General features: G+C 37.8%; 3 protein-coding genes across 4 annotated transcripts; all 3 read left to right on the forward strand.

Annotated features, from left to right (window-relative positions):
• Positions 1–17: 17 nt before the first annotated feature.
• On the forward strand, positions 18–4,520 carry LOC125471524 (probable alpha-galactosidase D). Of its 2 annotated transcripts, none has more exons than XM_048572003.1 (14): positions 18–184; positions 630–768; positions 877–1,134; positions 1,388–1,562; positions 1,713–1,774; positions 1,907–2,070; positions 2,167–2,264; positions 2,634–2,692; positions 2,778–2,912; positions 2,999–3,264; positions 3,363–3,522; positions 3,669–3,759; positions 3,851–3,901; positions 3,990–4,520. In XM_048572003.1, the coding sequence occupies exons 1-14, from the start codon at positions 123–125 to the stop codon at positions 4,208–4,210; spliced, it is 1,941 nt and encodes a 646-aa protein (XP_048427960.1). In that variant the 5' UTR covers positions 18–122; the 3' UTR covers positions 4,211–4,520. The 2 variants fall into 2 exon arrangements, with proteins under 2 accessions (XP_048427960.1, XP_048427961.1); XM_048572004.1 differs by having other exon boundaries at positions 3,669–3,744.
• An 872-nt stretch (positions 4,521–5,392) lies between these two features.
• LOC125471525 lies at positions 5,393–10,126 on the forward strand. The gene is made up of 14 exons (XM_048572006.1): positions 5,393–5,736; positions 6,323–6,461; positions 6,619–6,876; positions 7,098–7,272; positions 7,418–7,479; positions 7,648–7,823; positions 7,921–8,018; positions 8,321–8,379; positions 8,461–8,595; positions 8,677–8,939; positions 9,040–9,199; positions 9,355–9,430; positions 9,544–9,597; positions 9,678–10,126. Exons 1-14 carry the CDS (start codon positions 5,675–5,677, stop codon positions 9,896–9,898), a joined length of 1,938 nt encoding a protein of 645 aa, XP_048427963.1. The 5' UTR covers positions 5,393–5,674; the 3' UTR covers positions 9,899–10,126.
• Positions 10,127–11,915: 1,789 nt separating this feature from the next.
• On the forward strand, positions 11,916–13,345 carry LOC125471647 (sufE-like protein 2, chloroplastic). The gene has a single exon (XM_048572331.1). The coding sequence runs from the start codon at positions 12,158–12,160 to the stop codon at positions 12,866–12,868; it is 711 nt and encodes a 236-aa protein (XP_048428288.1). The 5' UTR covers positions 11,916–12,157; the 3' UTR covers positions 12,869–13,345.
• Positions 13,346–16,246: the final 2,901 nt, after the last annotated feature.

Genomic DNA, 16,246 nt, shown 5'->3' on the forward strand with positions numbered 1-16,246 from the left:
AAAGCATCCTTAACTCCATTTCCCGCTGTTTGATTCCATCCCCATCTGCCGAATCCCGGCCTGGTCTGATCGGAATCGAATTTCCAGGATTTGAGTTAAAGCTTCAGCCTTTACTTTTAGCCATGAATGTCTCCTTGTTCCTCTTCAGCTTTCTCTGTTTCTTACTCGGTCTCTTCAGCCAGAGGTAGAAAAAAACCACTTTTACTTTTTACCATTTCACCATCTTCAATTCTTCACTTGCTCTGTGTTTTGCTGTTGATCATTTACTCGACAACCCAGATTTGTTTCAGTGTTTCTGTGAGATTCCACTTCTGAATTGTTAATTGCAACTTGCCCATTTGTTTGTCAATATTTGCATCTGTGGCATTCTTCACTCCAAAAGATTGCTTCTTTTGGGTTTTTGAGCTCAAATAATTGCTAACATTTAAAAGAAAATTAATCTGTATACTTCAAGTAACTAATTGGATGCATACATGTTATCACTATTTTGTTTTAATTATTTATTAGGATTTTTTTTTTTTTTGGGTACAAATCGGCGATTTTCTGTTACTAATTTGTTTTAGTTTGATCATCTCAATGTTTCTGGTTTTGTGATGCAAATCGTGTTTGCAAATGTGTACTGATTTCAGGGTATCATCACAAGATCGCGCTAGCACCCCGCCCAGAGGTTGGAACTCGTATGACTCGTTTATCTGGACTATTTCAGAGGAAGAGTTCTCCACAAATGCCGAAATCATGGCAAAGCAGCTCCTTCCTCATGGATACGAGGTGTTTGCTGGAATACAATAAGAATTCGATTTTCTTTTTTCCTTTTTCGCATTCATTTGTATGTGTGAGAGTGTTTTTATGTATCTTTGTTTTTTCACTTCAATGCAGTATGCTGTGGTGGATTACCTATGGTATAGGAGAAAAGTTCCAGGCGCTTATGTTGATTCTCTTGGGTTTGATGTGATTGATGAGTGGGGGAGGCCTATACCTGATCCAGTTAGGTGGCCTTCGTCGAGAGATGGGAAGGGGTTCACTAAAGTGGCAGCAAAAGTACATAGCCTCGGTTTGAAATTTGGGATTCATGTCATGAGAGGAATAAGTACACAGGCAGTAAATGCGAATACCTTTATCTTGGACACCAACACGGTAATACTACTTAATCCCACCAACAAAGATTCAGAAAATGTACATAGACTCACATTTTTGTAGTGATCATACATAAGTTTCGAGGATGAATCGAATATTGTAGTAGTTTATCATTAACAAAGATTCAGAAAGCACACACTTACGTAATTCATTTTTAACTTCAAAAACATAAGTGGTGTACTGGGGGAAAATTAGAGACTTGGTATCAGCAATTGATCTCAATGCTTGAGTTTTTATTCTCGTTCCTTATCAGGGCACTGCTTACAAAGAGGCTGGAAGAAAATGGACTGCAAAAGATATAGGGATTAAGGAGAGGACATGCGCATGGATGCACAATGGTTTCATGAGTGTGAATACCGACTTGGGCGCTGGAAAGGCCTTCTTGAGGTCACTCTATAAACAGTATGCTGAATGGGGTGTTGATTTTGGTAATTAACAAAAATTACCATGTTTGGTTCAATGTTAAGATTGCATCAGTCGTGTCATCAGGATACTTCCCCTGATATTATTAGTCAAGTCCATGCTTTATCTCTTGCTAACTTTATCATTGGTTGCTTCTCTTACCCACCCCCTTGCAGTGAAAAATGACTGCGTGTTTGGTGAAGACTTAGATGTACCTGAAATAACCTATATTTCAGAGGTAAGGCTGGCTTCCCATCCACCCCCCCCCTCTTTTTCCTCTCTCTCTCTCTCTATCACACGCGCACACATGTATCTTCAGCGGTATTGTGGTGTAGAGTGGGTGCTTAACAAATAATGCATCCTTTACCAGATTCTGAAGCAACTTGAGCGTCCTATATTGTATTCTCTATCTCCTGGAACCAGAGTAACACCTGATATGGCCAAGGCTATAAGTGGGATGGTCAACATGTACCGTATAACTGGGGATGATTGGGATTCATGGGGAGATGTTCTAGCCCATTTTGATATAACCAGGTGAATGACTTGTTTTTCAGTACAAGGTTTCGTTCAGATTGAATTCACATATTCTTTGTTTTTCGTGTGTGCTGAACACAATACATTTCGTATCAGGGATTTTGCTGCTGCCGATATGATAGGAGCCAAAGGCTTGCTGGGGAAGTCATGGCCTGACTTAGATATGCTCCCATTGGGATGGCTTAGCGATCCAGGTCATCTTTATTTCCTTTATATGGCAATGAATATTTTCCTATTAATATTCTTAGATAGATGACCGAGCTCTATTGACGCTTGCCTGATGTGCATGCTTTCATGCTGATGGGTTGTCATCGTGACGCATTTGAGTGCCAAAACAATCAAGTTCAATATCTAGGACCAACTTTATCCATGCCAATTGGGCTGAGCAACTTAAACTAGATGGTTCTAGAATTAATCATCATTATAAGGCATTGCAGGGTTATTTATCTCCTGGAAATCTAGAAAATCTGAAATGCACCTTATTAGTTTGAAATGTTTAAATTTGAGTTCTATATTTGATGTGTGGTTCTCATAGTTTCTGTTTTATGTTTTGAAAATATTAGGTTCAAATCACGGTCCTCACAGGTGGACTAATCTCGGTTTGGGGGAGCAAAGAACACAGGTACTTGCATGAGGACAAGTGGGTCTTTTAAGTCCTTTCCGATTAGCTGAGCAATCAATTTGACCTTGTGCATTTATTTTCACAGATGACTTTGTGGTCTATTGCCAGGTCTCCTCTCATGTTTGGAGGAGATTTGAGAAAACTTCCAGATGAATTAATGAGAATCATCACAAATGACGTCGTGCTGGAGATAGATTCTTTTAGCTCAAATAATAGGGAGGTATGTTGAATAAATAACTCATATAATTCTAAGAATAAAAATTGTTCATGGTAGCAACGTAAAATCTTGTTTTGTTGCATTTACAGTTTTCATACATTACCAGTAATGTGAATGCAAGGGCCGTTAAGAATGATGATCAGTTTCACACCTGGCAATCGAGAAGACATCTGACAAATGCAAAAACTGCAAATACACATGCTTTTGGTCTGACTACCTGTGCAGATGCAAAAGCGATTGGTTGGTCCACTCAGTCTCTTGACCAAGATCTTGAACACATCTGCTGGACGGAAAACTCAAGGAGAAAACATCAGGCACCTTTTTGCTTAAACAAGAGAGATTCGCTCTTGACAATGTAATAGTTCTTTAGCTTTGCTGATCATTTTTCTCAGTTTCATTATGTTTACTTGCGCTGTTAGGAATTTGATAAATTTGGCTTCACTGCTGATATAGAGATGAAGACATAACGGACAAACATCAATATCAGGGGAAGGTCAATTTATTAGCAAGTGATGGAAAGGATCTTTGCTTGCATGCTTCTCCTAAACAAAAGGTTACTTCGAAGGACGTTAAGAGAGGTTTCTTTTCACCTTGTAGATGGGATGCGAACCAGGTATCCTCGGTCCCGATTCATATATTTAATGTATACAGAATTGATATCTTGCACACACCATTGAGAGTCCAATCTAAACAAGGTCTACGGAATGCATTGTCCCGTGATTGAGTGACTTTTTGAAATGACATAATTGATCTTAACAGATGTGGGAGTTAAACCCCAACGGAACCTTGGTGAATAGTTATTCTGGCCTCTGTGCAAGAATTGATCCTTTTGAAGGTAATAAATTAAAACGTGAGTGCCTTTTCGTGCACTGATTCTGTCAGTGAGTTTTGAAATTATGTATAAATCATGATTTTAGCTTACAAGTTGATCACCTGTTCAGCTAAGGCCATTAACAATGTTGCCCGCTCTTGGATTGCAACTGGAAGAAAAGGTTTTGCATATTTCTCAATCGTCGATGTAACTATTGCATATTTCTCAATTGTCAAATTGTAATTCTGTTTGCATTTCTGCAATTGCAGGAGAAATATACGTAGCGTTTTTCAATTTGCTCGGTAAATTGGCTACTATAACCGCAGAAAGAGCAGACTTAGCCAGAGAACTTCCAATGACAAAATTGGTCAGAGGTTCCTGCGAAGGATCGGAAGTATGGACGGGACGGTACTTAGGGGTAATAGGCAACTCAATTTCGTTTTCGGTTATACCACACGGGGTTGCACTGATTGTCCTGCACTGTAGTTAGGTGCATTTTTTGGGTGTAGTTTTGCTTCTTGTCCTTCCTTTTCTTTCTTTTTCTACAAGCAAAAGGGGAAGAAACAAGCAAAAGGGGAGAAGGGAGTGGCACATGCTGTAATATCTGTGGTATGTAGGCCCCATCATGGAAGGCAAAGCCCGGGCAATAATATAAGTCCGATTTTACGAGTCATTATTGGGTTTAGTCCACTTAGTTGGATTAGGTCCATTTCCTGATTATTCACATAAAGTTTTTTATTATCTTTTTATTAAATTGTGATAAATATTATCCTTTATTTATATGATTTTCTTTGTCCCAATTTTAGGGTTTAATAGAAGAATTAAATATTGTTTGCCCTTTTTCCTGCTCCTAATTCGTTATCAATTTTTTCTTCAACTCCATCACAGGTTAATAAATGTATGAAAGATGAAATTTTTTGAATTATTTTAATGGATGATGGGTAGATTAATTTTTATTTATTTTCATAGATACCTTTGTCATAGATTAAATATATTTTGTCAACCTACGATATAGGATTCATATATGATTACACATATATTTTCTTTTAATTGTTTTCTATGAAAGTGGTTAGATTTTCATAATTAAATATTCAAATCAAGAAATTTAATTAAAGTCGAAAAATAGGAAAACTGGACTAAATCCAATAACAACTCAAATTTTTGGACTTGGATCAAAGTATCCCAATTAAACATATATAACCAAGGTTTTTTTTAGCCAAAGTGGTCTTTGAGATTGGCATAACTCTTCACTTTGGTACATAACAATGAAAATCGATAGAAGTGAGTTTGTCTGTTGTAAATTGCTTTGGTTATTTTGTGAAAAATCTGTTAATATTATTGTTCAATTGTCACGTAAACGGTCACGTAACCACCTTTTAAAGAGTATTTTTGTCAAACTAACTCCTTCACTTAACAAAGATATTAACAAATTTTTCACGGAATGACTAAAATGATATACGGCAAACAAACTCAATGACCGTTTCTATCAATTTTCATTGTTAGGGGGTCAAAATGAGAAGTTATGTCAGCCTCAATACTATTTTGTCTACTAAGCCTAGTTATACAAGAAGAATTTGAAAATGAAGAGGCGCGTGAAATATATGTCGGTTGGCACTTGACACTGACCAAGAACAAAGCAAAACTTTCTTTATTTACTTATGAAATATCCTAAAACAATAAAAGATGGAATCGAATGATCGTCTTTGCACGAAAGATTAATTTAGAAACAAGAAATCTTAATATTCTTCTTTAAATCACCAGATTTTTTTCTAAATAACATTACGTGATTTCCAGACGTGACCAAACCAAAACGTTGTTATAAAATGTCAGCGTCAAGACAAAGGTTTAAGCCTGTAACGTGTCACTGCCATCCTTAACTCCATTTCCGGCTGTCTGATTCCGTCGTCTGAATTCTGGTGCGGTCGGAGTTGGATTACAGCCTCGGCATTTAGCAATGAACACCTCCTTGTTTCTTTTCAGCTCTCTCTGTTTCTTCATCGGTCTTCTCAGCCAGAGGTGAAAAAAAAGCCAGTTTTACTTTTTACCATTTCATCTCCAGTTCTTCACTTTTTACTGTTGATTATAAGCATGATCATTTACTCGACAACCCAGAATTTGTTTCACTGTTTCTGTGAGATTCCACTTCTGAATTGTTAATTGCAACTTGCCCATTTGTTTATTCATATATATTATCAAATCCCCTCGTACAGACGAGGTTCGTTGTTAAAAAAAATAAATCATGTATATGCATTTGTGAAATTCTTCAACCCAAAAGATTTTGTCTTTTGGAATTTTCAGCTCAAGTAATTGTCTTTTGGGTTTCTGCAAATTTCATGTAACTGGGAACATCTGCATTGGATAAATGCTATCAGTTTGTTCTTTTTTTTGGTAGTAATTGTTGAGAGTTGTCCCACAGACAAGGTTTGCTATGTGCTTATATGATCTTGGGCTACTTCTCATATTGCCAATTGGTTTTATGGTGGAACCTCAATTTCATCAGTAATTATTTGTGATCTGCAGTTACTACTTGGTTTTTGACATTTCCAGATGGCAATGATAAATTTAATTTGAAACTATTTGTGCAAATGTTTACTGATTTCAGGGTTTCATCACAAGAACTTGCTAGCACCCCGCCGAGGGGTTGGAACTCGTATGACTCGTTTATCTGGGTTATTACGGAGGATGAGTTCCTGGAAAGTGCCCAAATCATGAAAGAGAAGCTCCTTCGTAAGGGATATGAGGTGTTTGGTGGAATTTGTTTTTTTTTGTTTTTTTTTTTTTTCGCATTCATTCATAGGATTCATGCAGCCAACACCACAAGGCTTGGTTGTTGGTTGTTGGACTTGTATGTGTGAGAGAGTTTTAATGTAGTTCTTTGTTTTTTTCTCTCCAATGCAGTATGCTGTGGTGGATTACCTGTGGTATAGGAAGAAAGTTCCTGGCGCTGATGTCAAATCTTATGGATTTGATGTAATCGATGAATGGGGGAGGCCGCAGCCTGATCCAGATAGGTGGCCTTCGTCGAAAGATGGGACAGGGTTCACTGAAGTGGCAGCATTTGTACATAGCTTCGGTCTGAAATTTGGGATCCATGTCATGAGAGGAATAAGTACACAGGCATTTGATGCGAACACCAAGATCTTGGACGTCAGAACGGTACTGCTACTTAATCGCCCCATGACTCTCATTTTCCTTGTCATTATATTTTACATAAGTTTGGAGGATGAATCGTATAACGTAATTATATCTTTAACAAAGAATCAGGAAGCACACACCTACGTGATTTTATTTTTTCTTCGAAAGCATAAGTGGCTTAATGGGCGAAATGAAAGATTCGGCGTTGGCATTGATCTTAGTACTTGAGCTTTTTATATCAGGGGTCTCCTTATGAAGAGGGTGGAAGACAATGGACTGCAAAAGATATAGGGATCCCCGACAGGAGGTGCGCATGGATGGACAAGGGATTCATGAGTGTGAATGCCGAGTTGGATGCCGGAAAGGCCTTCTTGAGGTCACTCTACTACCAGTATGCTGACTGGGGTGTTGATTTTGGTAAGCCAACTGATATTTATAGAAATTACTGTGCTTGGTTCGGTATTAAGATTGCATCAGTTATGGATGACGGCCTACGTATGATTGGAATACTTTATCCCTTGCTAACTCTGTTTCGTTGCTTCTCTACTTAACCCCCTTGCAGTAAAAAATGACTGCGTGTTTGGTGATGACTTAGATGTACCTGAAATAACCTATATTTCAGAGGTATAATTCTTCTCCCTTCCCATTGCCCCCGAACTCTCTCTCTCTCTCTCTCTCTCTCTCTCTCTCTCTCTCTCTCTCTCGAAGACATACACATGTATCTTCATTAATATTGTGGTGGAGAGTGGGTGCTTATAGCCTTATACTTAAGAAACGATGTATATTTTCCAGTATCTGCAGCAACTGCGTGCGCTTGGGCAACAGCCTATATTATATTCTCTATCTCCCGGAACCAGTGCAACGCCTGATATGGCCAAGCCTATAAATGGGATGGTCAACATGTACCGTATAACCGGGGATGACTGGGATTCATGGGGAGATATCCTAGCCCATTTTGATGTAGCCAGGTGAATAACTTGTCTTTCAGTAAAAGGTTTTCGTTCAGATTGAATTCACATACTCGTTGTTTCTCGTGTGTGCTGAACACAATACATTCCGTATCAGGGATTTTGCTGCTGCTAATATGATAGGAGCCAAAGGCATGCTGGGGAAGTCATGGCCTGATTTAGATATGCTACCGTTGGGATGGCTTAGTGCACCAGGTTATTGGACTCAGCCTTCTCCTTTCATTCATATGGCAAATTGGCAATGAATATTTTCCTTTCGATATTCTTAGATATACAACATTTTCGAGTGCCAAAACAATCGGTTTAATATCTAGGACCAACATTGTCCATGCTAATACCGCTGAGCAACTTCAACCGGATAGTTCTAGATTTAATCTTTTTAACGCGGTTCAGGGTTATCTTCTGGCAATTTCAGATTTTCTTAAATGCCCCTTATTCGCTCAAACTGTTGAAATTTGAGTTCTATATTTGATGAATGGTTCTTGTTGAAACCTTAGAAACAAATGACGGTCCACACAGATGGTCGAATCTCAATTTGGATGAGCAAAGAACACAGGTGCATACATGGACAAGGTCGTTTTTAAGTCCTCGATTTTCCCTGAGCAATCTTTTTGACCTTGTGCTTTTGTTTTCACAGATGACTTTGTGGTCTATGGCCAAGTCTCCTATCATGTTTGGAGGAGATTTGAGAAAAGTTACAGATGAATTAATGAGAATGCTCACAGATGATGCCTTGCTGGACATAAATTCTTTTAGCTCAAATAATAGGGAGGTATGATGAAAAACGTAATTTCGTAAAATCCTAAGACTTGTTCATGATATCAACATAAATCTTGACTTCTTGCATTTGCAGTTTACACTCTTTACAAGTAATGTGAGCGCAGCCGTTAAGCAAGATGATCGAGTTCACACCAAGCAATCAAGAAGACATCTGACAAATTCAAAAACTTCAAATACACATTCTCTTGGCCTCACTACCTGTGCAGATGCGAAAGCAATTGGTTGGTCTGCTCAAGCTCTTGACCGGGATCTTGAACACATCTGCTGGAGAGATAACTCAAGGAGCAAACACTGGGCACCTTTTTGCTTAAACAAAAGAGATTCTCTCTTGGCAATGTAATATTTCTTTATCTTTTGCTGATCCATTATTCTCAATTTTATTATGTTTACTTGCACTGTTACGATTTTGATTAATCTGGTTTCAATGCTGATATAGAGATGAAGACATAACGGACAAACAGCGATATCAGGGGAAGGTCAATTTATTAGCAAGTGACGGGAAGGACCTTTGCTTGCATGCTTCTCCTAAGCAAAAGGTTACTTCGAAGGACGTTAAGAGAGGTTTCCTTTCACCTTGTAGATGGGATGCGAACCAGGTATCTTAAGTCCCGATTCATAGATCTTTTGAATTCTATACAGAAGTGATATCATACATAGATACACCACTTAGAGTTCAATCTGAACTAGCTGCACGCAATGCATTATCCCGCGGATGAGCAACTTTTTGAAATGGCATATCTGATCTTAACAGATGTGGGAGTTGAACCCCAATGGAACCTTGGTGAATAGTTATTCCGGCCTCTGCGCAAGAATTGATTCCTTTGAAGGTAATAAACTAAAACGCGAGTGCCTCTTCATACATTGATGCTGTCGGCGAGTCTTGAAATTGTGTTTCCATCACGGTTTTAAGTCTCAAATTACAAGTTGATCACATGTTCAGATAACAAAGCCGTCACTGATGTTGCTCGCTCTTGGATTGCAACTGGAACCCCAGGTCATGCCGCAATTTCCTCAACTCTTTTTTCTTTATCGATGTAAATGCAACTAATTCTGTTTGCGACTCTGCAATTACAGATGAAGTATACGTAGCGTTTTTCAATCTGTTTGGCGACTGGGCTACTATAACCGCGCAAAAAGCAGACATAGCCAAAGAACTTCCAATGACGAAATTGGCCAGCGGCTCGTGCAGGGGAATAGAAGAATGGACCGGAAAAGACTTGGGGATTGTAGGCGACACAATTTCAGTTTCGGTTCCGTCGCACGGGGCTGCACTGATTATCCTGACCTGCAGTTAGTGCAGTATAATCCAGAGCGTTTTTGGGGTCTAGTTTTGCTTGTTTCTCCTTCCCCTTCTTTCTTTATCCGCAAGTAAAAGGGAAAAGGGGAGTGGCACATGCTGTAATATATGTGATATGCAGGCCCCATCATGGAAGGAAAAATATTTACCTTTGAGAATGAAAGAATAAGATGGTCTTCACTTTTTATACGACATGTCGTCCATTTCGACATGTGTTCTTATTTTAGTTGGTGGCGGCTAAAATCTATCTTTTTCGTTATTTTTATGTTATGACGTCATGCCTAATGTCATCTGATTGTCACTGTCTGCGGTCGTCAAACATTCAACGGGTTCTCTTTGGATTCTTTTGATGAGAATTTTGAAAATCTGTGGATTATGTCTGTTCATCATATTGTGCGGTCAGTTTTTATCAAGTACTGTTTGTGTTTAGTTTTAAATAAAAGTATTTAAAATAATTTATGACCGCATGATACGCACAAATTTAAAAAAAAGAAACACAAATGCTTCCAAGAATGTTACATCACTAGCTGCACATTATGCACATTTTTGGATAATTTTGCGATTACAAAGGTGAATGCGACATATCAAACACGATCTAAAATAAAGATAAAAATAATATTTTGAACGAGAATAAAGTGTAACATCAATTTTTTGTATTTTATGTCTATCATGTTATGAGTCAAGCCTTGTAAAAATATGTCGCTTTTTAATAGAGACACCTTAATTTTTTCGCTTTTATGCTTACCGCCCTACGTAATACAATTGAATGTGTATAAATTTTGAGATTTGTGTATATTTACCATACTAATCTCAAAATTTAATTCATTCAACAATGATAAATAGAGTGGTGTCAATCTTAAAAAAAAAATTAATGTTTGATCTAAAAAATATTAAAAATGCAGAAAATTCTAATTTCTCCTAAACAATCATCTCAAAAAATCTCAAGTACAACTTAAGAATAAGTACCACTTAACGGTTAATACATCCCTCATTATAAAGGTTCATCTTTCATGTGTGCACCCATAATAATTGTAGGGTTACTTATAATCATGAGTTACAAGAATTAATTAGTGGATTTGGCTACGTAAGCACACAAGTCATAACGTTGTAAAAAGAATTTATAAATAATTAGTCATTTAAGTATGGGAGTATGATTATGTTATGTTATATTATTATTGTCCTAGTTAGATTAAGTTCACTTAATTATATGAGTATATTCTCTGAATCTATGTTTTGGTTATTGGTTTGTTGTGTAGAACAGTATTCAGGGGAGGAGACCGTCTATAGAAATCACATGGCATCCAGTAGCAGATTTAAATTTTGAATTTTGGGATTTTAGTGTTAAATATAATTTTTTTTTTAAAATAAAAACAAAGCATAAAGTGCGCAAAAGAATTTAGTTTATTCATTGCAGCATTTCGTTTAACACTTGGTGGGCTTGTGGTTGTTAGTCAAACCATGTTGCGTACATGTCAATAATTATCAACATATGGCGAAGCAATCTGATAAATAATATAGAGAGAATTTGTTGAGTGATGTTGACACAAATTGTTGAGATATGCCATAACATGTATTACATCAAACATTTAGTAGGCACAAGAGGAAACCTTACCAAACATTCAGAAGTCTTCAAAAGATCTTCACATGTATACATTCCACTTGGATCCCTATTTCCATCGCCCCTGATGGCATCTACAATATATTTTGTTTCCTGTCTTAGGGTGACTGAGAGTGAACTCTAACAACACAAACTTACTAAAGAAATAATCTAGCACTTGGACAATTTCGATCATCAAATCACATTACAACACTAAGATGAAATGAAGTATCATGTAATTAGTATTAATTGTTTTCTATATACCCGTAAAAAAATATAAATATATTTCTCGCAAATGATGTTCGATTATGTTTATGCGTTCTAGCACAAGTTTAATTTTCACTGATTATCTTCTCTTAACAACTAACTACTTAAATCAAAAACACTATTACTCTATCAAAAATCAATTTAATCCCAAAAAAATAAAGTCGAAGAGACGTTAGGACTTCAATTTGGTAATGTTTGGCGGCTCGTATCGACTCTCCCTCGTGGCGACCTATTGAACCAATCCCTCCTTTATAAATATCGTCATTTTTCACTCTCATTGAAACTTCGCGGCAGACAACGAGGGAAGACGCACTGCACTTGAAGTATCTCCAATTTTCTTGCTCTCCATAACTTCCAGTTTCCCACTTTCCATCACTTTCTCTCCTTCCAAACATGAACTCCACCGCATTTACAACAACAACACTCCCTCATTTCTCCTCCGCCCGCTCCGCCGCCGCCGAGTCATCGTCAAACCGCCAATTCCACAACCCTGTACCCTCCAAATTGAAACTTGACACCCAAAACAACAACATAAATTTCTTGTCCATCAAATGCATCCCCAGTCGAGGAATTCGAATCCCGAACGCGTTGGCTCTGACGGCGACGCAGGCTCGGCCGTCGGAGCCCAGGGAGAGGGTGGCCGACAAGCTGAAACGCCTCGTTTTGGAATTCAAGTCTCTGTCGGAGCCAATTGACCGCGTGAAGCGGCTACTACACTACGCGGCGAGGCTCCCGCCGCACAGTGAGTGTGCGCGGGAGCCGGAGAGCCGGGTCCAGGGGTGCTCGACGCAGGTGTGGGTGGAGGCAGAGATGGACGAGGTGGGGAGGATGAGGTTCCGGGCTGACAGCGACTCGGAGATCGCGAAGGGGTTCTGCTCGTGCCTGATGTGGTTGCTGGACGGCGCGGAGGCGCGTGAGGTTCTGGCGGTGGAGGCGCGGGATTTGGACGACGTGAACGTGGGGGTGTACGGGAAGGTCAATTCAAGAGTGAACACGTGGCACAGCGTGCTGCTGGCGATGCAGAGGAAGACTCAGGCTTTGGTGGCGGAGCGAGAGCAGGGGATGCGGGGTGCTAATTCTTTCCTTGACGAGGTCAATGGTTAAGCCATCGCTATTTCGTTTTTGATGAGCGATATTGGCGCGAAAGGGTAAATCGACTTGGTGAGACGGTAATTGAATTCGAGACTTTGGATGCAAAGTTATTGAGATACAAGTCCCTCAATAATTTTGGTAACTTCTGAATTAAGGTAGCTGTATTTGAACCACATTATTGTGTGTTAGTAAAATATGGTGTGTCGAAACAAATTTATTGTGGAGTATTAGAATATGGGCGTGGAGTTGCTGATGTGGGGAAGTCGGGTTTTTTGAAAGGGAATTGTTATTGGTATTTCAAATTTCTCATTCTACACTTCAAACTTTTTATATTTAGAAAGAAAAATACACTTGTGAAAAGTGTAGAATGAGATTTTTTGAGTGCCGATAACACTTCCCTTTTGAAAAATAGGGGAATATATGTGAAGTTGGAAGGTGTTAAGTGGAATAATGTTTGTTGTTTCGAAAAAAGAAGCAATGAAAATAATTCATTACCAACAAAACAAACTTTTATAAACAAAAACCCAAATTCAAACAAGGCGCAAGATTAAAACCAACAGGATCCTCTCCGGATATTTTTGATGAGGATATGAAGATCCGTAAATCATGTCTGTTCATCGTATATCGTGTGATCAGTTTTTGTCAGATACTTTTTGTATTTAATTTTAAATAAAAATATTTAAAACAATTTCTAACTGTACGATGAAGGATTTACGGATATGATTTACGGATTCCTAGGATCTGAATTTAGACTAAAAGATGGATCACAAAGCAAAAAAACACCAACCCAAAGGTTGAGCCCACAACAAGCACAAAGAAACACACAAAAAGCAAACTATAACCCTCGCTGCGCTGTTGTTGCCACACAATCGCCGCCCCGGGAGCACCATAGACCAAGTTAGCAAGAAACTCAAAAGTGAAAAGGAAAAGCAGCCGCATCATTCTCCAAGGACCACCACAGCGACCTCCGCCATAAAACAAAGGAAGCACGCAGGAAGAGAGATCCCACGAGCAACATCACCGACAGAAGTGAAGACTGGGAAGGACCAACAAAGGTGGTGGTGTGACCACCCAAGTTAAAGTTCTACACACCTTCTCATAGATCGCGGCAAAACGCCGGGAACACCGACAATACCCGAAGGGACTTAACTATGATTCGAGAGATGATGTAGCCAAAACATGAAATTAATGAAGGGAAAATTAGTGAGGAAAAAGCACAACACGGAGGTTAGGGAAAAGGGAGAGGATGGAACCAAATGATGGAGGAGAAAGGGGACATTGAGGCTTGGGTTAAAGTGCTCAAAGGGATGGGAGCACGGACAAGGAGAGAAAAAGAAGAAGGAGGACAAGAAGGGCAGGCAACGGGACTGCCATCGACCCAAGACAAAATTGGGACTTATGGCGACGCTAATCTATGAAACGAAAGAACACTCACACAATAGTGAGAAAAACTCTTACCGGAGGAGAGAAAGTTAATTTGAGGATAGTCCTTTTCATGCAAAACACACGTATCTATTTATATGTGGTGGCATTTAGGATCTAAATGATATGAACTTTTCACGAACCATGATTAAAACGGTAAACTTTGTTGCAATTATAGTCATTACACCAACTAAACGTTGATGAATGACTACTCTCAATACTCTAAGCTGAAAACCGAAGGTTTATCTGCAACTATCCTTGAGTTGTGCCTCAAGGATAGATGTGTACAACATGTTGTCAAATTATCAGAGAGACGGGCAAAAAATCCATTTCCAATAACACTATATGGTTCTCAGCATGTTAATTACTACATGCACAATCTAACAGGTGTGATGTTTTATCACAAAATACCTCGTATTAGTTAGTGTGAAATTAAAGTATTTAAACTATTTTTCTTCTCTATCTCTAATTGACGTGGAATATTTCAACACAATTTTTTAACAAAATTAAATTTTTAACCAATCATGTGATGAGTTTGAGGATGTAGAGAGAGCCCATCCAATTAGAAAGTACAAAGCTTTTAGTTTTGGTTACAAAAAGTAGAGTTTCAGCACAACCTTTGCCTCCTCCTATCATATAGCTTTAGAGGGAGCATTTGGTCAAGTTGAACATGGGTACGTTCCATTTATTCCAAAATTTAGTGGCGCTGGGATGTTTGTCCTCGCCTATATTTATTGATTCCCCTTTACCTCCACAACAAGAAAGCTTTCCACTCCCACGCTCCCACTTTTAAAGCAATAAGATTCAATTTGCAAAAACGATAAATTTACTAAAAATTATTATTTTTCCTTCATTAATATTAATATTATTACGTGACATACTGACTTATGTGCATTTTTTTCAAGGGAGATAACTGATGGCAAACCATGATTATTTATCATTTTCGAGGACCGATAAGACTCATAAAGGCATTTTAGCTTTCCTATGATCACAAGTCTGGCTACCACACCAGCAGTGGGTTTCGAACCCGAGACGACTTATGTTTTAGATAAATAAAAAAATACGAAATAGGATTCTCTCTCCTACGAATCCACTTCCCTTCCATCCTATTCTTTTTCACTTTTCGTCTTTTTGTTTACAAAAAAAAAAATTAACACAAAATGTTGATGTGGCTTAATTGTAACCATTAAGTGAGAACAAATAGATTATTCACAAACAAAATGCAATGTGCTTTCACATGGTAGATTGCTCAAACGGGCCAAACCTATAAATTAAAAGTATAAAAAAAAAAAATTGAAAAACTCTCATTGAATTTTCGATAATAGAGGTTATTTTTTTAATGGTTATACTGTGAATACTAACTATTTAAATTATATTTTAAAACTATATAATGTAATTGTTAATAATTAAATTATTAATTAATTTGCTTATTTTTTATTTAAGAAACACTACATAATTTACAAATTTAATATTTAATTCTCTTAACATTACTTTGTTTTTTGCAAAAAGAAAAAAGCCCAATATAAAGGGATCCGGCTTCTCTACCCTCACACTTCCTATACATTCCTATCATCTCCTATTTTGTACGGTCACGGTTAAGTCATGTCAACATTTTATATTGACTTTTTTATAGAGATAATAAAACAAAAATCAATAGTAACATAAAATGTTAACGTAGTTTAACCGTAACCGCACAAATAAGAGGAAATAGGAGTACACGTGAAGTGGTAGGTCAGAAAAGCCAGGTCCAATAAAAAAGAGCATCACAACTGTTAACTACCAAGAAGTCAAAATGCAGCGGACCACATACCCACACCACAAAAACAAGAAGTAAAGTATTTTTCTTGATCATTATAACTACGATGTATGAACATTATACACTTTATTATATGTAAAGTGTTTTTTTTATTTAATTTTAGTTAATTTCATATTAAAGATATTTTTTCTAAATTTAAAAAATTAAAATTA

The sequence above is a fragment of a genome, unplaced genomic scaffold (genome assembly GCF_019419815.1).
Source record: "Pyrus x bretschneideri cultivar Hongxiangsu unplaced genomic scaffold, Pyrus_bretschneideri_v1 Contig6, whole genome shotgun sequence".
In the NCBI taxonomy this organism is placed as follows: domain Eukaryota; kingdom Viridiplantae; phylum Streptophyta; class Magnoliopsida; order Rosales; family Rosaceae; genus Pyrus; species Pyrus x bretschneideri.

What these genes read in the sequence shown, in the direction of transcription:
- LOC125471524 (XM_048572003.1), top strand. Translation starts at nt 123, where the DNA reads ATGAATGTCTCCTTGTTCCTCTTCAGCTTTCTCTGTTTCTTACTCGGT. An exon ending in TTATCTTGGACACCAACACG is followed by an intron (nt 1,135 to 1,387) that starts GTAATACTACTT and finishes GTTCCTTATCAG; the next exon opens with GGCACTGCTTACAAAGAGGC. An exon ending in TGAATGGGGTGTTGATTTTG is followed by an intron (nt 1,563 to 1,712) that starts GTAATTAACAAA and finishes ACCCCCTTGCAG; the next exon opens with TGAAAAATGACTGCGTGTTT.
- LOC125471525 (XM_048572006.1), top strand. Translation starts at nt 5,675, where the DNA reads ATGAACACCTCCTTGTTTCTTTTCAGCTCTCTCTGTTTCTTCATCGGT. An exon ending in ATCGGTCTTCTCAGCCAGAG is followed by an intron (nt 5,737 to 6,322) that starts GTGAAAAAAAAG and finishes TACTGATTTCAG; the next exon opens with GGTTTCATCACAAGAACTTG. An exon ending in TGGATGAGCAAAGAACACAG is followed by an intron (nt 8,380 to 8,460) that starts GTGCATACATGG and finishes TTGTTTTCACAG; the next exon opens with ATGACTTTGTGGTCTATGGC.
- LOC125471647 (XM_048572331.1), top strand. Translation starts at nt 12,158, where the DNA reads ATGAACTCCACCGCATTTACAACAACAACACTCCCTCATTTCTCCTCC.